The sequence below is a fragment of the Rhincodon typus genome, chromosome 18, assembly GCF_021869965.1.
Source record: "Rhincodon typus isolate 14 chromosome 18, sRhiTyp1.1, whole genome shotgun sequence".
Lineage (NCBI taxonomy): Eukaryota > Metazoa > Chordata > Chondrichthyes > Orectolobiformes > Rhincodontidae > Rhincodon > Rhincodon typus.
The window spans coordinates 34,518,325-34,541,292 of record NC_063349.1 but is presented as its reverse complement, the minus strand read 5'-3'; the positions used below and the strand labels follow the sequence as shown (position 1 = coordinate 34,541,292).

The following is a 22,968-nucleotide window of genomic DNA, read 5'->3' as shown; positions in this document are numbered from 1 at the left end:
TGGCCTGCTGTGTTCATCCAGCTCTACACCTTGTTATCTACGTTTGAACCCAAATCTGATAACCGAATAGACAACTATGTATGTTATAGAGTCATAGAGATGTACTGCACAGAAACAAACCCTTCAGTCCAACTCGTCCATGCTGACCAGGTATCTTAAATTAATCTAGTCCCATTTGTCAGCATTTGACCCATATCCCTCTAAACCCTTCCTATTCATATACCCATCCGATAGCTTATAAGTGTTGTAATTATACTTGCCTCCACCACTTCCTCTGGCAGCTTTGTTCCATACATGCACCATCCTCTGCATGCAAAAAGTTCCCCCTTAGGTCCTTTTTAAATCTTACCCCTCCCACCTTAAACCTATGACCTTTAATTTTGAACTCCCCTACCCTGGAGAAAAGACCTTGACTATTTACCCTATCCACACCCCACATGATTTTATAAACCTCTATAAGATCACCCCTCAGCCTCTGATGCTCCAGGGAAAGTAGTCCCAGTCTATTCAGCTTCTCCCTATAGCTCAAAGCCTCCAACCCTGGCAACATCTTTGTAAATCTTTTCTGGACCCTTTCAAGTTTAACAACACCTTTCCTACAGAAGGGAGACCAGAACTGAACACAGTATTCCAAAAATGGCCTAACCAATGTCCTGTACAGCTGCAACATGACCTGCTAACTCCTATACTCAATGCACTGACCAATAAAGGCAAGTGTACCAAACGCCTTCTTCACCACCCTGTCTACCTGTGACTCCACTTTCAAGGAACTATGAGTCTGCGCTCCAAGGTCTCTTTGTTCAGCAACACTCCCCAAGACCTTACCAATTTCTTTCACCATTACATTTCAGGTGCAAACGTATCAAAGTTATTTTCCACTGCATGCTGTTTTTGTTAAATATTTCTTCACTTATTAAAAGAAAATGGTTTAAAGTTTCCCTAAATGTAGTGCACAACACATTGTAGTGCAGGCACATCAAATACACAGAGATGAACTTTGCTGATCAGAAAATACACTCAATCATTTTTATGTCTTGCAATGTCTAACATATGTGCTACCAAATGAATTTAAATTTATATATACTGGAAAATAATTGATATGTTGAATTGATTAACTTGTGAATTGAATAATAGATGAAGAACACATTTACCTGTACTGCAGTTCTTTTGTCTGTACTGACCTGCATAAAAAAAACATTATTAGGGAAAACCAAACAATTATTCATCAAGTGCACTATTCAAAGATGTTTCTTTGGTTTCTATATTTCTAGGATTAATACAATCAAATGTTAAGGGAGCATAAAAAAAGAAACTTAGCATTTAAAGCTACTTATCATGTTTTACTCTTCATTGCTTTTTGTGGCACGATTTGCATTTTACCATTGTGCATGTTTGTGAATTTATACTTTGCAACATTCTCTACAGAAAAGATATTTGAAGACACTGTTTAGAAGAAATTTCAAAGATTGAAAGCTGCAAAGGATGCGCGTATAAACATACCACTTAGAAGCAGGACTAGGCCACTCAGCCCCTTCAAGACTACTATGCTTTTTAATAAGATCATGGCTGATCAGACATGGACTCAATTTCACTTTCCTACTATTACTCTTTGGTAGCCTTAATTGTCAAGAATCTATCTGCCTCCACTTTACAAGTATTCAATGACCCAGCCTCCACTTGTCTCTGAGGAAGAGAATTACAGAGATTCCCAAACCTCAGAGAAAACAAAATTCTCCTCATTTCTGCCTTAAGTTTGCAACCTTTTGTATTTAAGCTGTGTCTCCTAGTTCTATTGTCTCCCACAATGGAAAACATCTTTTCAGCATCTACCCTATAAAGTCTCTCAGGATCTGATATGTTTCAAGGCTACCACCTTTCATTTTTCTAAACTTCAATGGTTGCAGGCACAGTCTGTCCAACCTTTTGACATAAGACAACTAACCACTCCATTCGTTAGTTGTGTGGATCTTCTCTGAACTACCTCCAATGCATCTGCATTGTTCTAAAATAAGGAAATCAAAACTGTACAGTACTTAAAAGGTGGCTTCCCCAACATGATATAACTATAGCGAAACCCCCCTACTTATATATTCCATTCACCTTGAAATAAATGATGACCCTCCATATTGATGCTCAAGGACTAATGTGTTCTTACTCAAATACTTACTTGTTTTAAAATATTTTTGAAATCTGTAATCAAGTGAAAAAAATTGAAAAGGACTTTTAAGGGTTTATATCAATTGTAAAGAGATCAATTATAATTTTCTTAGATAATATGAAATACTGGTCCATGAGACCTTTGTACCCCCGACCTGGAAGCAGTGCCAAGAGCTCCAGGGAAATTGAAAAGATTCCAGATATGTGCCATACCAGGCAGATTAAAAAGGCAGAACCCAGCTTAGGACAAGACTGTTGCCTGTGGAAAATTGGCTCCGTTCTTACAGGAAAAAAAAGACCGAAAATCTGCATGGAAGAGCAGTGTAGCTGCAAAGGAGATCTACACGTGAAGTGACTGGAACTCTGTGGGGTAGTCTCTGTTGTACCTACTGTCCAATTTGTAATTTATAGACTGGGACTTGTCTGTTAATTTACATTGATCTTTACTTGCATTTAAGTAAAAGTTATAAAATTTGAAATATGGTTGGCGGTCTCTTCATTTGAGGCACAGTTTGGTAAATTTAGTTATTTTGGTTTATTGATGCCTGCTGGGATCCTAACAAAATCTATTGGAAAAATCAATGGATTCCTTACCTATTTTGTTGTTGTTGTCAAACCTTTCAATTGAATGAGAAGATATTGCTCTAGCTTGATCCCTATTAAGAAAAATGAACACTGTATAAGAAAACCAGATGACTAGGTTCACTGCTAGCAATATAGTAGATCCTCACATTCTCACAGTTATTCATCTGTGCAGTATCTGTGATAAAGATTGCTGGGGAAAACAACTGAACTAGGATGTTCAAAAACCACTGTTCATTTGATGCAACTTGTCATTGTTCTCTCCTAAAGAAGACCAGTGAGGTTGTAGTATAGGTTCAAACTAATTTTTTATTTGTAAACAAATCAGACAGGGATACCCGAATACCTTTAGCATTGCAGTCCCTCCGAGATGTTTTCAATGCCAAAACAATGGTAAAAACACTAAAAATATCATTATCGATGTCATTCCTGTACTAGGACCTGAGTAGAGCATGAGCTTCTATCTGCCTTTCAACAGTTCCACCATTAGCAAAGAAGAAATAAAAGCTAACATAAAGAATCAAAAAATATCATGACAAAGACTACAGTCACAAGATGATTGTAACATCAGAAATCCTCTTACTTTGCAGTGGAAAACAGAGGGTAAACTTAATCAAGGAGTTATAGTGGAAAAGGAAACTAATACTATATAAAGTGAAGCAGGAAACAAAACAGCGAAGGCTGAATATTGTACTAGAATGTAACGTTCTGGCTACAGAATGACAAGTACTGACAGCAAGTACAATGCTAAATCTTTATTCTCTGTGACATTTGATTCCCCATTATTTAAAGAGAGTCTCAATCCCAATGACAATGATAGGACTCCATCACACACGCTCATCCCTCACAGTGGTAAAAGAAAATTGGATTATACAAAAATGTGTTCTTTGCTGATCTTCTCAACAGTACATTCAAAACAAAGATACTTTCAAAGCTTAATCTATTTACCATGTGAAATGATTCAAACTCTTCTGCACATTTGATGCTTGAAACTGGTCATGTAGCATTGAAAATAGCAGGTGCTGGGCAAGCACAGATTTTGTTTTAGATGCATAATCAAAATTGTGATGGAGTACATATAACATCTTTTGGTATTCTGGATTAATGGATGGGTAAAGCTGTAGAAAAGGACAGGCCATAATAAATAACAAGTCATGAAACAAGAACAATTTTTGACATTTTTACTGTCATTTATAAATATAATTTCCTGCACATTAATTATAAAAAACTATAAATCAGAAAGATGAAAAATAAACAAACCAAAACACCCAATCAAATAATTAAGTTTTTGGTTATAACCGTATGAAAGGACCATAAAAATGATGAGATTTTCACTGATGTCTCAGTGGATTAAAGTGCAATACAGTATCAGATATTTAAAGAATATTTCAAGTCAAGTTCAATCATTTTTACCAAACCCAACAAGTTTGATCCAAGATATTAACATGACCTTAAATAAATTTCCTATCTATTTACATACCAATTCAAATTTTCCTTGACTTTTGAACTCCTTTTGAAAGTTAACAATGGCTGTTAGATCTCTTGGAGTCAGACAAAGCTCATGTTTCTGGAAATGGCTGTGATTCTGGAATTAAAATAAACTGATGAAGAGAACTCAGTCACAGCTGACTTGACACAAATGAACACAGCCACAGCTAATATGCACAACTGTAATCAGTAGTATTTATTTCAGTTGTTTCAAATACAAAATGTACATAGTTTGAGGCTTTTGAGAACTGAAGTCCAGAAAGTTCCTGAAGTATGTGTCTCTAAAATCGATTGTGATCTGTACTCAAGAAAGCAAGCATTCACTAGATAAACTCACCAAAGGTTCTGAAAGATAAGGCTTATGCCAGATGAATATAGAGATATTGGACAGTTTCCTCTTTTCTGTTATGTGATCCCAGGATTCGCTTACAAAGTTGAAGGGATAAATTCATCTTTATGTACCCAATTGAGCACCATGCAGTATAATACTGTATATTCTAACTGTGGTACAAGAGAGCTTCATGTTGGTTGCTCATAATGTTGGCTAATGGAACAAAGCAGAGCTGCTCCCCAGGAATATCTTCCTACCCATAGAAAACAGCAAATGAAATAAATTTTTCTTTTGATAAGAAGCCTAAAGGAGCAAATTTGAGTTTTTATTATCATAAACACAGGCTAGAAAAGCAGCTGGAAGATTTAGTGGAAAGATTTCAAAATCAGAACTTTTACTTGCAACATTGATGCATGCCTGACTTCAGCTCACTTTATGGTATTTATATTTTTTAGTTGGGAGTTTTAATTGAGAGCGCTCCTGTGGCAGATGGAAAACTGCAGCTGTGCCTTGCCATGGAGCAAGTGTCCCAGAACTGATATTTAAAAGGTTAAGAAAATTTTTGCTTATTCAAAAGCTCAGTTTCCTTCCAGCCTCTCTCTATCAACCTTTGAGTATACCTACACCACAAGGACTACAGCAGTTCAAAATTGCAGCTCACCACTGCCATTTCAAGGTTATTTGGGGATAGGTAACAAATGCTGGCCTTTCCAGTGATATCTACATCTCATGAATAAACAAGAAAACAATACTTGTTCAGTATTGAAAACGGAAGTTGCTGGAAAAGCTCAGCAGGTCTGGCAGCATCTGTGAAGAGAAATCAAAGTTAAAATGTTTTGGGTCCGGTGACCCTTCCTCAGACTCGACATTGGGAATGAAGGGCTTGTCATATGTGGGCTGGAAAAAGACTCAGGTCTGTACTCAATGGAATTTAGAAGGATAAGGGGGCATCTGATTGAAACTTACAGAATACTGAATGCCTTGGATAGAGTGGATGTGGAGAAAATGTTTCCACTAGTAGTAGAGACTAGAAGTCGAGGGCAAAGCCTCAGGGTGAAGGAACAACCTTTTAGAACTGAAATGGGGAAGAACTTCTTCAGCCAGAAGGTAGTTAACTGTGGAACTCATTGCTGCAGAAGGCTGTGGGGGCCAAATTGTTGAGTGTATTTAAGACAGAGATAGATAGGTTCTTGCTTGATAAGGGGCTCAAGGGTTACGTCTAGAAAGCAAGAGAATGGGATTGAGAAACATACAAACTATGATCAAATGGTGCAGCAGAAGCAATAGGCCAGACAGCCTAATTATGCTCCAATATTTTATGGTCTTATGATATTTTGAATCCCTCTGAATGGCCCTTGAGTACACCACAAGGAATGTACAAGTGTCCAATGTTGCTCGAAAAACTGGTCAGATGAAACAATTCCTTCATTACCTGGTGTGATAAAATGTAAAACATTTTCTCTTGTGGGTGAGTCCAGAAAAATAGGAGTAAAGAAAAGAGAGTCAACAGATGAGGTAATGGTTTTAGGAGGAATTTCTTCACACAGCGAGGTGGAAAAATGGAATGTTCTGCACACAGAGTGTTGAAGCATAAAGCTTTGGTATCGTTAAGGAGAGGCTTGATGCGTACATGAAGGGAAGAGAATACGAGAGTTTGTGCTCACGAGAAGTTCAAAATCTAGCATAGGTCACTAATGAATTGCCTGTTTCTCTACTGCATCATCTGTATAACAAAATAATGTTGTCTGAACATAGCTTTAAAATCTTACCTTCAATCTTTCAGATCGATGTATATTTTCTAAAGCTTCATATATTTCACCCAGTACAGAAGTGCCAGATAGCAACAACCTGAAAGTATCTTCCAGTATGAAGTCTTTAGTGATGCGATCTGCAAAAGCTATATTGTCATCTGCTTCAAAGACAGGTTGTTGGTGCACCTAAGCAAAAGAATATGGATTATTGATCTTACTTCTTCAATCTCTTCAAAGCCTTTTATAGCACAAATATATAGGTAAAGTAATTGAATGTATGTGGATTCCTGACCCACATACTTAAAGCCTATGTTATCCTGATATAATGTATACCCGATCCCTGACCAACCTGAGTAAATTATTTACATTAACTGGCAAATTTATTCAAATATAAAATCCTCAAGTTCTGCCAGAAAGTGCAAATAAAACATTCAGTAGCAGTAGTAGAGCAGAATTTCTCAATTATTTTGGACATTTAATTCATAAATAATTTTTCAGATGCCATTAAAATATTTTTGAAGTCTTCATCATTACTCATGATTTATTCTCAAATCATAGACCACAAGTAATCTTCAACCAGCTTATGGTTAAAGAAGAATTTCAAAATGGCTATACTATGAATCACAAATAACTGAAATCATAGTTTACAACCAAACTACTGGCATGTAATTTTGTGGAATGTTTAAAGCATTAACCACAATGTGAAAGCAGTGCATTGCTGTCTCCTGCAAAAATATTGATGTGCAAGCAGTATACAGTGGTTTTACACTGAAATGTCTATTCATGCAAATTTGTTGACCATAATTGCCAAATTCACCTCCCATGCAAAAGACATGACATGCAAGTTTCCTGCCTTTATACCACTAATTGCTTCACTGTATTTTCGTCCCATAATTCAGACACATCTTGGTCTGTTGTGTTCAGAAACTGTATATTCCCACAAAAGTAAAAGGGTGGGACTCCCAAATCTCAAGTCCTTTGGATGTGAAGGACCATACAAACTAGAATAAGGTAAGAAAGGGAAGCTTATGTCAGTTACTGCAAGCTCAATATTCCAGAAAACTGAGATGAGTTTGGAAAGTGCAGAGATGAAATTTAAAGGCAATTAGGGAAGCAAACAGGGAGCTTATAAAAGTATTCGCAAATAAAATCATAGAAAACCCAAAGTTGTTTCAGGGATATAGAAAAATAAAAGAGCAGGAGGATAACTCAGGAAACAGCAAGATCAGTAGTGGGCCAAAAAGATAACTTGCATGTGGAATTGGAAGATATGAGCATTAGTTCTTTATGAATACTTTGAGTTTGTCTTCATGAGACAGGGGATGGTGTAACTGAAAGAGGAGGATTCTGAAATATTTTGAAAGAACCAAAATAGTAACAGTGGAAGTATTAAAGGGTTTTACAACTTCAAATTAGATGAATCATCGCAGATTAATCAAGGCCAGTCTGCATGGTTATGTTTAATGAAGGAAATCTTAGAGTGAAGATTGGATAGGCTGTGATTGTTTTCTTTGGAACAGAGGAGGTTTACAGAGAGCTGACAAGCTAATATTAACTTGACATGTTACTATGCAGAGGGACATATTTAAAGTCATTTGTAGAAGGACTAGAGGAGATTTGAGGAAAAATGTTTTTACTCAGATGTTGGTGAATGTCTGGAATTCACTGTCCAGAAGAGTGATGAAGGTGGAAATCTTCATCTCATTTAAAAAGCTGGATATGCACTTGAAATGCTGTCCTGTACAAGATTGTGGGTCAAACATGGAAAACCGGCTTTGGCTGTTAGTATTTTTCAACCAACAGAGAGATAATGGGCAGAATGGTCTCTTCTAGTGCTGTAAAACTTGTATCAGCATAATGAGATTTCTGGATTTTGACAATGAGTGTGTTTTCTCTTCTGAATTTCTTACTGAAACCTGCACAATACTTGATCAAACCGTTGTTAGTCTCAGTGTTTCTGAAATGTTTCAAGTACATGTTTTCAGAAGAACAATACAGTTGAAATAGTCTTCAAAAGGGTACATTCCTGTTCTGCATAGCAGTGGAAGAAGGAAGACTGACTGACAGTGAAGCACATTGATAGGAGATAGCAGTCTAATCACTATTTCCCTTTCTACATTTCTATTCCTTTACAGTGGATTTTGTATTCTAGCAGAGGCAAATGCACTCCACAAGACATTTCAGCATAAATTTTCATTAGTAAGATGAGTACAGAAAGCTGTGTAAATTTTGATATAGTTTATATTTAACTAGTATAAAGGAAATTCCACTCTTTTATTGTGCTTGCAGCTGAGAATGCCCCCTAGTATGCAATGTGGAGTATTGTAATATAGGCAAACAAAGCTACAACTTACAATCATATATGTAATGCACACACTTACATATAATTCTTCAGCACTTCAGATTGGTTCAGATATGTAAAACTTGAGATTTTCTTAACAAAAATCTTAAGCGTCCCTGCTGCCTCACAGCAGCAGGGACCCAGATTTGATTCCATCCTCGGGTGACCGTCTGTGTGGAGTTTGCACATTCTCCCTATGTCTGTGTGGGTTTCCAGTGCTCTGATTTCATCTCACAGTCCAAAGATGTGCAGGCTAGGTGGATTAACTACGGGAAAAGCAGGGATTGTGTGGAATGCTCTATAGAGGGTCAGAGTGGACTCAATGGGCTAAATGGCCTGCTTCCACGCTGTAGGGATTCTATGATTCATTGCTTGATTCCCCAGTCAAAGCCAATATCCTTGTATGGCTTTCTCGGAGTATGGCCACTTGAATATATTTCAGTTTTAGATAACTTATGCTTTGGTGACCTCTAGTGGATTTAGTTATTTCCTGCATTTTCCCCTCCGAGTAATTAAAGTTGGAGTAGTTGGCCATAGAAAATAATCAAGGATTAGGAGTATTTCGGAATCCCGATCCTGCTGATATCTTACATCCATATAGACAATGGAAGGTAACCAATTAACAAAGCTTTTGTCGTTCAATTAATCATCAAGGATTATTGTAGCCATGGCTCAACTTTGGGGGTGGGGAAGAAGCAACCAATCCTTTGGACCTATGATCTTCTACCAGGAGGTCACTACTAAGTAGATGCCAGACTTTGACTTAGAAGGTTGAGAGTTCAGTCCTAGGAATGATCTGTTAGTTTTGGACAATGGCTGTTGTTCGGCACCTTGATTGAATCCATTTGCTGCCTACGGTTGTAAATTGTATCATATGTTTGCTTATATTATTCTTGTCTTTTTAATGCACAAAATTACGCCCATATTTCTTGCAGAATGCATTTACCTTTGTTGGAATGTGAAATCCAGCATAAAAAGGGAGAAAAATACAAGAGAAATATGGATAAGCGAGATTAGATTCTGGAAAGCTATCTGAAGATGAGACAGCTCAGAAAGCCATCTTGACTGGGGGTTTTTCAATAATTTTCCAGCTCTTCAATTTCTAAAGCCATTCAATGGGTCTAACAAGATTACACATCCCAGACTCAGGCCTGGGTTGTACTGGTGGCTACGGCTCACAAAAGTTTTTCGTCTGGGTGCACAGGTGTGTTTTAGCATGTGAATGGTCAGTTTTTTGGAGGAAATTTTCCTCTGCACTTCTGATTCAGCATCATTTTCCTCTGGCCTTTCTGCAGGTAAGGCATGCCTAATTCAACATGCACATTTGACCCTGCTGAAGTTAGGTTGCTCAATTTTTGTTTGGCAGTGCAGGATTTTGGAAGCCCATTTAAGCACATCAGGTTGCGAATAATTTAGAAAACAAACTGAAAAGTTTGGAATGCTCTGAAAGGTAAATGTAAAATCTTTTAATACCCTCAAAAGTCACTATCAGGGGCTGTATTGTTATGTCAATATATTTTTAACATAATGATTCCGCTTAGGAATCTGAAATGTAAAGGAAAGATGAGTTCTACATGGACTAATACTGTATAATTTTTCAGATGCATTACAGTACCTTAGGAATAGAGGAAGTACTATAAAACATTAAAAATTTAAAAACAAAAGACACCTCCTTTGTCACTTTCTTGTCCTTTGATTTAATTGGACTAGCAGATCAGGTTGCTTTTGTGTTATTTTCGAATCAACCTGTTCAGAGCTGTTTGTACACACCTCTGTAGCAAGTAGGACTTAAACGTGAGCTTCCTAGATCAGAGGTAGGGACACTACCACTGCACCACATGAACCCTTTAGAGCTCCCACTGTTCAGAGATACATACGTTTGCAGCAGGTGAGACTTCAACCGATGCCTCTTGGCCACAGGAAGGGACACTATTACTGAGCCACAAAAGCCATCAGGGTTCTTTATATGAGATAACAAGGTGTAGAGCTGGATGAACACAGCAGGCCAAGCAGCATCAGAGGAGCAGGAAGGCTGACGTTTTGGGCCTAGACCTTTCTTCAGAAAATGTTTGTATGGATGGCTTTTGTCCATTTGGTTCATTTCTCAGGAAAATACCCTGAAATAATCAGAGTCAACCTGCCTGGTTTAAACTGTAAACAAATCCTGGCAGTCAACTGTCAATCATCAGTAATTGCTGCATTCTCAATGCCGACTTTTCTACCAATCAGAGTCCACTTTCCAACCAATCAGCACTCTCCTTCACATAGTATGAATGTTGATTTTTTCCTCGAATTGATCTTATAAATTGTCCTGATGAGTACAAGCCAAAAAACTACAACAAAATATATCATTTTCAGCAATTGTTAGCAGGTGAGTTAATCATAGCAGAATAGCCAATCTCTGGCTTGAAAGCCAGTATATTTATATATTTTATGCAGTTAAATTAGTCAATGGTTACCCCAACATGTTGGTGATTTATCAACTCAGCTGAGTCTCAAGGAGAGGTGGTTACACTCCTGCTTTTGGAGATGGCTACTCCTAGCCTTTGTGTTGAACAAATGTTACTTGCTACTTATTAGAACAAGCTTAAATCTTGCTGCATGAATGAGTAGAATGTTCGTTATCAAATGGGTTTTGATTCATAGGGCATTGGCACCAGTGCTAGGAAAAGAAGGCGATTTACCAGTTTTCACCTGAACCATGCTAACAACAATGTCCTGGAAAATGGTAAAAATATGTCTGTAGTGAGTCCGTTATTTAAACTAAATAATAGTGGGAAAGCTCATGTGAGTGGAGATTTGGAAAATTGAAGAGATGGAGCAATAACGAGGATTATGATAACAAGAATGTGACTGGAGAGAACAGAACATTCCTTCAGGGTGTACTGAGTCAGGGTAAAAAAGGTGATTAAAAGATAGACTTTAAGGCCCTTTAAAAATGCGCGAATTAATTGCACTAATAAAAATGTGCTACATTAGCAATTTGAGAGAGTTGCAAAGCGACCATGACTGAAACCTAAACATTCAATAAGTATTTGCCATTTTGGAAGAATAGAAAAGAAAGTGAGGATGCTCTGCTAATACAGGATAGATCAGTACAGTAGTGAGAAACGATCTTGGTTCAGTGGAACAAAATGTAGAGTGAATTTCAATTTGATATGAAATCACAAAGGAAATAATTCACTAGTGTGAGGGTTTTATTGGGCCCTGACATGACCTAGACTGTGGGACAGAGGATAAATCCAGAAATAATTGCAGTTTATAAGAAAACTACAGCAATATTTGCAGGAGATGTTAATTTTCAGATTGATTGGACAGATCAAATTGACAAAAACGTAGCTGAGGTTGAGTTTATGGAGTGTATCCTGGAGAATTTCTAGAAGGACATATTATGGAACTAACCAGGGATCAGACTATTTTGGGCCTAATAATATGTAATTAGACAAAATTATTCAATGACTTCCTTGTAAAGGATTCTTTAGGAAAGAATGATCATAATAGAATGTCAGAGACAACAAGGTGCAGGGCTGGTTGTCTCGGATTCTCCAGCATCTGCAGTTCCTACTATCTCTGATTCAATAATAGAATGTCATTCATTTTGATGGTGAGGAATTTGGATCCGAAATTAGTGTTTGTAACTTAAGTAAAGGCATTATAAGGGTATGCAGACAGAGTTGGCTAAAGTCGAACATGCAATTATGGTAAGAGAGAAAAGCTGTGGCAGACTTTAAGGGAATATTTCATAACTCTGAACCAAGACATATTTCTTCAAAGAGGGATGCACCATGCATACCTAATGAAGGAACTAGAGGATAGAATTTGTACTGTAAGAAAAGATATACAATGTTGCAAAGATTATTGGGAGCCCACAGATTGGGAAAACAATTAAAAATGATAAAAGGTTAATTAAAAGAATAAAGGTGAGCAAATTAGATTATGAAAGAAAACTAATAGGAAATATAAAACACACTGTAAAAGCATCTACAAGTATATAAAAAGGAAGGGAGTAGCTAAACTAAGCATTGATCTCTTAGAAGACAAATTGTGAATGGGAACAAATGAATAATCACAATTTTGATCAAGTATTTTGTTTATGTATTCACAACAGAATACTCAAAACAGTGACATCATGGCAATATCACTGGACTAATGATCTAGAGCCCCGGGCGAAAGTCTGGGGGACATGAGTTTGAATTCCACCACGACAGATAGTGAAATTTGACTTCAATAAAAATCCTTAAGTGGCCTGTCCGACATGTTACTCCAGATCCACAGCAACGTAGTTGTCACTTAATTGCCAGGCTACTGGTGGATCATGTGACACCCTCACCCCACAAAGGAATAAATTAAACAGAAAAGGTACTTAGAAAATCTAATATGCTGAAAGGCTGGTAAATCCCTTGCACCTGACAGCCTGTATCATAATGTCTTAAAGTAGATGGATGTAGTGATAGTGTTTGGTTGTAATCTTCCAAAATTCCTCAGTTCTGGATTGGGAGCCAACAAATGTAACACCAGTCTTCAAGAAAGGAGGGAGACAGAAAGCAGGAAACCACAAAGCAGTCTGTCTGATAATTGCCATTGGGGAAATACTAGAATCAGTTAAGGAGATAATTGATATATTTGAAAGGAAATCAGCATGGTTGATAAGTTAGAGTTTTTAAGGATGCAGCAAGTAAAGTGGAAAAGGGGTAGCCAGTAGATGTACTGTATTTAGATTTCCAAATAGCATTCAGATATGGTGTCAAATAAAAGTTTATTGCACAAGATAAGAACTCATGATGTTGGAGATGATATACTAGCATGGATAGAAAGTTGGCTAACTAACAGGAAATGGGTCACATTCATTTGACAAACATTTAAGTAGTGGAATGCCACAAGGACAGTGCTGAGTCCTCAACTATTTATAATTTGTAGTCATGAATAGTCTTTTGGTCGTACTGAACTTGAGTATTGTTGAAAAAAAGGTACATTTTATCAGATGTTATCTGATTGTCACTTATCAGGACAACTTGAAAAAATATAAATTTAAAGGGAAAACAAATATTTACACCGAATGAAAGGTGGGTGGTGATTGGTTGGTAAAATTGGCCTAGGTGTTTCTGTGGAGAATGTACCAGTTAATAATGATTAACAGTTAACAGTCAAACTTTAAGTTTTTAACCAGACACATTAACTGATTGATCAAAATATTGCCCTGAGAAATTAATCAGCAAATGGCTGGGACACATTTTGTTGAGTTAAAACATGTACATTGTGTGTACATTTTCTATCTGCAAAGAACAGGGCTCTGTTTTAATGTATGCAGCTTCCAGTACATACTAAATATGCCACACTGTGAGCTTGACAATTCTAAATTAGTGTGTCAGTATAATTCTTCACACACTCAGTATTATCCAACAAATGTTGCTCATTTGTGGAATCCCATCTAATGGTGGATACCATTGTGCCAGTTGTGGTGAGTGGCAGAATTTTTAAAATGAGTACAAACAGGAAACAAGCATTTGTGCATTGCCACTCATTATATATCCACTGGAGGAGCATTGTAGAAAGTATATAATGGGCATTGGAAAGGGTTCTTGTAGAGCAGCGGTAGCATTCCAGCTCTGAGCCATGAACCTCTGGGTTAAGGTCCCACCTGTTCCAGAGGTCATAATATGTCTGAACAGGTTGATTTAGAAATAGGATTCCAACTGACAATTCTACCAATCATTATCAATTTGTCAACTACTCAGCACTTTCCATTCATACAGTGCAAGTGTTGGTTTTGTGCTTAACTTAATATTCTTGTGCGTTATCCTGATGAGTGAAAGATGAAACGCTTTGACAATTTTTTTTTTCTTCAGCTATACTATAGTAATGACTCAGATAAAATGACCAATTATATTGTATCGAGACTGGCTGATTATTCAAAGTTAGGTACAAAAGCAAGTTTTGGAGGACACAGAAAATGAGCAAAGTGATATAGACACATTAAGCAAGGAGGCCAAAAAAATTGCAGACGGGGCACAATGTGGGAAAATGTGAAGTTGTCCACTTTGTTAAGAATAGATTAGCAGAGTATTGTCTCAATGGAGAGGAAGACAACAGAATGCTGTCTCACAGAGAGGTTTGAGTATCATTGCACATGAATCACAAAAAATTAACCTGCTGAAACAGCAAGTAATTAAGAAAGCAAATTGAATTTTGTCCTTTGTTTACAAGGAGGAAGAAGCATTAAACTAGGGAAGGCTTGGTAAAACTGTACAAACCAATAACAAAACTGTACTTGGCGTGCTGTGTATGGTTTTGGTTTTCCTAATGAGGATATACTTCCATTGGAGGTAGTTCAGAGAAAATTCACAAGGCTGAGTCCTTGGATGAAGTGCTTGGTTTATGAGGAAAGGTTGAACATATACTCATTGGAAGTGATCTTATTGAAATATATAAGATCCCAAGGGGCTTCAGATGGTGGTTGCTGACAGGATGTTTCCTCTTGTGTGGGCATCTGGAACTAGGGGACATAATCTCAAAATAGGTCTCCCATTTGAGACAGAAGCGAGGAAAAATTCCTTCTCTCAGAGGATCATTAGTCTTTGAAATTCTTTTCTTCTGGAAGCAATGGAGGCTTGGTCATTGATTAATTCCAAGTTGGACTGATTTCTGATCCACATGGGAGTTGAGGGCTATGGAGGACAAACCGAAAGTAGATTTCAAGCCCCAATCAGAAAAGCCAAGATGTTTTTGCATTGGGGAGCAGACTTGATAGGTTGAATAGCTTACTCCTGCTCCCATTTCATATGATGTTATGAAAAGTATCTCGTTACACAATTTAATCAGGTTATGATTGTAGCACAATCTATATACCCTGAGTTATATCAGCAATGAAATGCTACAGAATCCCATTTCATGCAATAATAGCTTTTGTATGCAGCACTTTCAAGCACAAGAAAACTTAATTCTATTTAACTTTAACAAAAGATTGTAGGAAGGCAGGTTTTTATATAATGTTGACATGTTCATACCTCAACAATCACAGGGTAGGCAGATGCACCAAAGCTAACATCAAAGGCCAGCAGCTGAAAACATGAACAACATCTGAAAGAGTTAAATTAACATCAGTACATTTAATCAGTACTGTATAAAGTGTACAAAACCAGATATACCCAGAGTTCAAACTACATAGAAAGGTCATAATTTTATGTCTTGGTTGATCTAAACACAAGAGTATCTTTTTTTACAGATTGATAAAATGTACTTGTACCACATGCATATCAATGTATGAATTAGGAGCAGAACTAGGCCATGTGGGCATCAAGCTGTTCGGCTTATTGCTCATCTGTTATTGTTACAAGTCCCACATTCCCTTCTATCCCCTATAACCTTTGATTCCTTTGCCCAACAAGCATATATTTACTTCCACCTTAAAAGTATTCATTCAATGATATCATCTCCACTGCCTTCTGAGGCAGAATTTTGAAGATGCATAACCCTCAAGGAAAAAAAAACCTCTCTTCTCTGTCCTAAAAGGGTGAACCTTCATTTTAAAACTGTGTCAGTTAGTTCTGCTCTGACCTACATAAGTAAACATAACTTCGATGTCCACTTTGTCAAGATCATTCAGGATCTTATAAACTTCAATCAAATCACTACCTGCTTTTCTAAACTCTGGTGAAAACCAGCCCTGCCTGACTAATGTTTCCTCAAGACTTCTGACTTATCCAATTTAGTAAACCATCTATGAACTGTCTCAAATAGATTTACATCCTTGGGTAAATAAGGTGATCAAAATTGCATTTGAGATGAGGTCTCACCTGTATAATAGAAGCATAGCATGCTTAATTTTATGTTCAATTCCTCTTGCAATAAAGGATAGTACCTCATTAGCCTTCCTGGTTATGTGCCGGCAAGCTAACCTTTTGTGTCTGCACCTTGGAATTCCGTTGTTCTCCATTTAAATAATACCCTGCTTTTTTTTTTACTTCTTCCGGCCAAAATGAACAACTTCACATTTTCCAACTTTATACTCCATCTGCCAGATTTTTCCCACTCAAACTATATCCATCAGCAACTTTCTTTTGTACTCTCTGCAAATTATTTTCCTACCTATCTTTACATCATTTGCCAATTTAGCCAACATGCCTTTAATTCCTTCACTAAGTCATTGATACAAGCTGTAAAAAGGTGACGGTCCAGCACAGACCCCTATGGGACCCTGTTTGACATGTGTCCCAAAACTTAATAATTTTATCAACCTCACATAATACTTGCCATGGCCTCAATCCAGGCATGTATTCACTGTTAAACCTTAATATGTAGCAATGTTGCAGTGAATGCAGTAGGTAACAGTAATCTGGGAAGCCCGAGAACAGCAACTATCATACAAGGTACTGCTGTTTGCATGATCTATAAGTATCTTAATAGCTGCTTTAGTCTTGTGTTATATTCCCATGGAGTCTCTGTGACTGCAATAAGGAAGACATTAAATTGGCTTGATAATGGCAGATTGGTCTCTGAGGAGCACTCTTTTCTGTCTCCTTCATCTTCAACTGCGTCGGGCACAGATTAATGTCGCACAACGCAAGCGTAATTTACGTGCAGCAAACTTTGAAATAGCTCCTGGTTAATGTAATAATAGTAACATTTATATGTTGTATTTCTTGTTTTTTTAAGCCTTCTTATATGGTCCTTTTAATTATGCCAGGAAATTAGAAAAATATAGAGCAAGGGTAATGGAGTTGAAGAAATGTAGCCTTCTAGGGACTGGATAAGCCAAAGTTGCAAGTGAATACATGGAATAGAATGGAGTCTGTTAGAACTATGTTGAGGAACCCTTTAAGGAAGAGTCTATTATACACATAGCATGTTGCAGTGATGCAAGTTTGATTAAGAACCTTATTGTAAAGTATCCTCTGAAAAGTGTGATTATAATAGTGATTATTAGGACATAGATTTCACCATTTCCAACATTAATTTGAATCTGGCATCAAGTCAAGGAATTTTGAAGAATCTCTAAACAGTGATGCCATCAAATTGTGTGAGCAGCCAATCACATTCAAGTCTTCTCAGTGACAGCAAATGAGGAAATATTATGCAGTGATTATCCTTTGCTTGGAATTGAATTTTACAAAGTGAGATAAACAAATTGCCCATATAGGTGGATTTTAGATGAAACATCATAATCGAACTTAAAAAAAGTGAAGAAAATTTGATGTTCTGAACCTTACATTTTTACCAAGCCCAAAGAAAATTTTCATCTGTAATTATGAACTTTGAACTGCAACTACATTGATAACTTTGCACTAATAAACTAAAAAGGGTTTCCACAGTGAGACTAATAGTGCAAAGGCCATGTTATTGGTAGATCAATGATTTCTCTTTTAATACAGTCAGCTGTGGGAGAATTTCACTAATGTACCCCATGACGACACAAAGAATCACTGAGAGCAACTTCTGGATTTCTACATTTTTAGCAGTGTGTGGCTTCCAGAATTTGCCAAAAGCTTTAGAGAAATAGTAACATTCAATGATGACAATTTTGCAATCATTACCACCATAAAAATAAATGAGTGTGATGCAGTCAAGTCCAAAATTAAGATCTTGAGTTTAAACAAAGCAATATATGAAGGAATGTGAGGCAAGTAGGCTGAATGAAGTTGGGAAAATGGCTTAAAACATGATGTAGATCAGTAATGGCAAACACTTAAAAGATTAATAAAGAACCACAATGTTTCCATAAAGAATAGCAAGTCTGAAGATATTAAAATTATTAAAATATTATTTAACATGTATTAAAAATCAGCATAGAATGGCCAACAATTTGATAAAGGGATAGAATTTAAAAATAGTTTTAGGAGAACAAAACATTGTAATATCTTTTGTAAGTGTGTTAAAAAGAAGACATTAACAAGGTGAATATGGGTCCTTTTAGATACAGACAGGAGAAATTATAATGGGAAATAAAGAAATGGTGAAGACTCCAAAAAAATTGTTTTCACGCTAGAAAACACATTAGCATATTAGAAATTATGAGGAATGAATGGTCTGTTGTGCAAAACTTAAAACGACCAAACAGAAAGCATTGAAGAAACTCGTGGGAATAAAAATGAACAAATCCACTGGATGTGATGTTTTATGCCCTAAGATTTTAAAAGAACTGATTGCAAAAATAGTGGATGCATTCATTTGGTTGATCAAGAATTTCTTAGATTTTAGAATGATCTGTGAATTTGAGGATAGCAAATGAACACTTTTGATCAAAAAAGAGGAGGTGGAGAAAACAGATAACCATTGTTAACCTAATATCATTAGCCAGAATCTATTCGTAATGATGTGGTAACAAGGTGATTGGAAAATCATATAATTAAACAGAATCCAACTTTTAAGAAAGGGAAATCATCTCTGATGAATTTAGAACTTTTTGCTATTATTCACAATATATTAATACATAAACACCAGTGGACTCAAAATGTTAATTCTGCTTTCTCTCCCCAGATGCTGCCAGACTGCCTGAGTTTTTCCAGCAATTTCTGTTTTTGTTTCTGATTTTCAGCATCCATTAAAACATAAACATTGTTTTTGCACTCCTTTCAACATAATGCTGCACCAGAAAATTGATGGCCTCTTAAGTGTGGAGTCAAAATAAATTAACACACTCCCTCTGTGTCTCAATGTCAGCATTGAATTGAATTTCTTGATGTCTCTTTTTTTAGCACAAAAATTTCATTAGTGGAAGCTCAATACTGAAAAATGCAGCAGGACATTGTATAATTTTTGCAGCACAGAGGAATTAATGATCAATTAATCCATTCCTCGCATAGTTTACTGCAAGTTATTGAAGTGACTTCTGATGCTCCCATCTTCGCCGATCATTTTTTTTCAGACAACTGCTGTCACTGGCATAACAAGGTGTAGAGCTGGAGGAACACAGCAGGCCAAGCAGCATCAGAGGAGCAGGAAAGCTGACGTTTCGTGTCTGGACCCTTCTTCAGATGTCACTGGCAGTCCTCCAAATGCAGATCTTTCTGTGTGGTCAAACTGTGTAAATCACAGTATGCCATTACAACGTAGGATGCTTGAGGATGTTTGTGAGACCTCAACCTTACTTCAACAGTCTTTGGTGAGTTTGGTCATCCTGATGGTCTCATGCATACGATTTTTGTTGTTTTCCTGAGGCACTATGGAGTTGCACAGTGGGTATCATAAGCCACATGTGTACCCTTCAGCCCCCAAGCAGTCATACATCCATAACCCTGGAGGGTGGTGGGGGAGATAGTTAACAATCAGAGGATAAATGCATGGTGACAACTGTTGATTATCTTGCACAAGCTTGCATGATTTTGTTTCTGATGACCTGAGCATTTACAGCACACCTTTGCTGTGAATGTATGGTGGTGCCTTGAGGGCGGCATGAATTCAGTAACTAAGCTCTGGAGAGAAGGAAAGCAGTTTTCTGTCGAGCTCAGTGGGAAAGCTGATGCACTGTGGACTGCCGAATGTAAACATGTGTGAAAACTGAGAGATGGAGCTGTTATGATCCCAGCTGATGTTGCTACTGAATGAATCAGATCCCAGAATGAAATCTGATTTCATAAATTAAAACAATATGATCCAATGAGGTGGTCTTCCACTGAAACATAAGTGTGAAGGCTGCAGATTTAGTTCTGATATCAAAACAGATGTTTATCATGAAAAAGGAATGAAGATAAAATTAAAAACTCTAAACTATTCACACATAAACACAACTTGAATGATTTCAAAGCACATAGGATTTTATCTTACCATATTTTCCCAACACAAGGCCTTAAAATACCAGTGAGAGTTCCATTTTCTATCACATCTATAGGTTTGACTTCATTGTTTATTTAACCAGTTCTCAGTCTGGAGTATGATTAATGAATCAAGTAAAAGGCTCATAATTGAGCTTAAATTGTCTTAGCTTCAAATAACTCCTTCAAGTTTCTAAACAACACTTCTGGTCTGGAATTTTCAAGCTATACTGAGATACCCTACTTGCTCGCTGGTTTGAATTAGCTCCTTTCTAAAGGAGGAATTGTTTTCAACACCTAACTTCAAACAGGTCTTCTGCAAACTAATACAAAAAGTTTTCCAATCTGTGGGGTTCTGACTCGCTCCGTACCTCCCATAGCCCCCACAACTGGCCAAAAAAGAAATGAATTCCTGTTTCTGCTAAGCAAAAGCAAGCTAATGCTTTTCAGTATTTACTCTCTTTGATCGTAGAATACTCACCATGCAAATAAATTCCTATTAACACTTCAGCAGCTAGCCTCTCTCATATACTGGTTTAAAAATAATGGCTCAAAGGAGACTGACAAGTTAATTATTATACCCTTCATTCACAAAGGCCAAAACCCACATGCCACTAGTGCAAAATTCAAACTCTAAACTGAATGATATATATTATGTGTACACACACATACAAATAAATCCTAAACTTTACATCACAACTTGCTCCAAAGCAGAATGAAAATGATTCTTTAAGAGGCATTTTTATTACCCAATATTTACTTTAACACTATTTCTAAGTCACAGTAACAATAGTAACATATCGACATTAAACATATGATGAGTTACACAGTAACTACAAGTTCATGCCACCACAGCACTGAGATCTTCACATGTGCTCTTGATAAAGTGCCACAATAATATTTTTTTGTCCAGGCACATGCATGATTTTCAAATTATACAGTTGGAGAGTTAAGCTGCACTGAAATAAACGTATGTGCTTCTCCTGAAATATCTCCAAGAAAGTCAAAGGATTGTGGTCAATGTAAACAAGAGTCTTTTTTGGTGATGTATATTTCAAAATGATGCACAGCAACACATGACTGAACGTCTCTTTCTCAAACATTGAATATTTTTATTGACAGGCAGCCAGCTTCTTTGAAAAATAGCTGATAGGTACTTGAATCCCCAACTCAGCATCTTTCAGTTAAACAGACCCTGCAGTGCTGTCACTGGCATCAACAGGCAGTTTAAATGGCTTTTCATACTTTGGTGCAGCTAAACCTTAAGCTGTTGTCAGCACAGCATTCAAGTTGTCATAGGCACTCTGATATCCTTGCATAAAGACAGAAAAAAAAAATCAGGAATAGGCTATTCAGCCCCTCAAACCTGCTCCACAATTCCACAAGATAATGATTGATCTGTCCCATTCTTCAATTTGTCTTTTGTGTCAGCTCAGCATAGCTGTCAACTCCATGATATTTTAAAAATCTATATACCTCCTTTTTAAATATTTTCAATGATCTAGCTTCCAAAACACTCTGGGGTAGAGAATTCCAGATATTCATTATGGGAAAATAAGTTATTTTGTATCCCAGTTTTAAATGAGTGCCCCTATACTCTGTAACTCTGTCCCCTAGTTTGATAATCCCCCATTACTGTAAATATCTTCTAACATCTACCCTCTCAAACCCCTTAGAGCCTTTTATGCTTGAATAGAACCACCCCTCATTCTTCTAAACTCTAATGAAAAATATTGCCTAATCTGTTTAGTCGTTCATGCTAAGTCAACCCCTTCATTCCAGAATCAGGATGTGGAGGTGCTGGTGTTGGACTGCGGTGGACAAGGTCAAAAATCACATGACACCAGGTTATGGTCCAACAGGTTTATTTGAAAACGCTAGCTATCGAAGCTTTGCTCCTTCCTCAGGTATAGCGTGGAAGAGGAGGTATACCAACAGAGCGAGCCATTTTTAGGATTGTTACTTTTCTGCTTATAAATTCTGTGTTTATATTAACCAATCTGAGGGTCAAATTTTTTAATCTTTGATTTCTGATTCATTTTCCAAATGTTCCCTACCTCTTTGACAATAAATAAATACACTTTTCACCTGATGAACATCCCAGTCATATTATCTAACATGATAACATGACAGACTCATTAAATCTTTCCCCTGTCTGGAGTACTCACTACATAATTTGCCTCGAGTTTCTTATTGATTTGATAAGGTCCATGCTGTTAATGGCCCCCAGAGACAAAACTAACATCTTGCCCTCAGCAACAAAATATTGAACATTGACATTTTTAACTGCTCTACTATTCATTGTTTGTTGAGCACCTTTCAAATGATTTTTGGCAAATGCACATGCATTGGTCATATCTCTTTGAAACTCAAACATAAACTGGTGAAGCATAGCCTCTGACCTTTAGTGTATGAATTTTTCTTTAACCAATTTAAATGGTCTTTTCATCTCATGTCCATATATTAATTCAAAAGGATAAAAACTTGTGGACATTTTAGGATCATCACTAATGGGAACAGTAACAAAGGAGATAACAAGGTGTAGAGCTGGATGAATACAGCAGGCCTAGC

The 22,968-nt window shown here is 36.9% G+C and overlaps 1 protein-coding gene across 1 annotated transcript in view; it reads right to left on the bottom strand.

The window, feature by feature from the left end:
- cped1 (cadherin-like and PC-esterase domain containing 1) overlaps positions 1 to 22,968 on the bottom strand; it is a 302,217-nt gene that overhangs the window by 206,762 nt on the left and 72,487 nt on the right. The window contains exons 8-13 of the mRNA XM_048608017.1: positions 15,655 to 15,727; positions 6,328 to 6,495; positions 4,220 to 4,324; positions 3,688 to 3,857; positions 2,752 to 2,813; positions 1,152 to 1,181 (exon numbers count right to left, since the gene is read on the bottom strand). Of these exons, the coding sequence (XP_048463974.1) occupies positions 1,152 to 1,181; positions 2,752 to 2,813; positions 3,688 to 3,857; positions 4,220 to 4,324; positions 6,328 to 6,495; positions 15,655 to 15,727 (608 nt within the window). The remainder of the gene's footprint in view (positions 1 to 1,151; positions 1,182 to 2,751; positions 2,814 to 3,687; positions 3,858 to 4,219; positions 4,325 to 6,327; positions 6,496 to 15,654; positions 15,728 to 22,968) is intronic.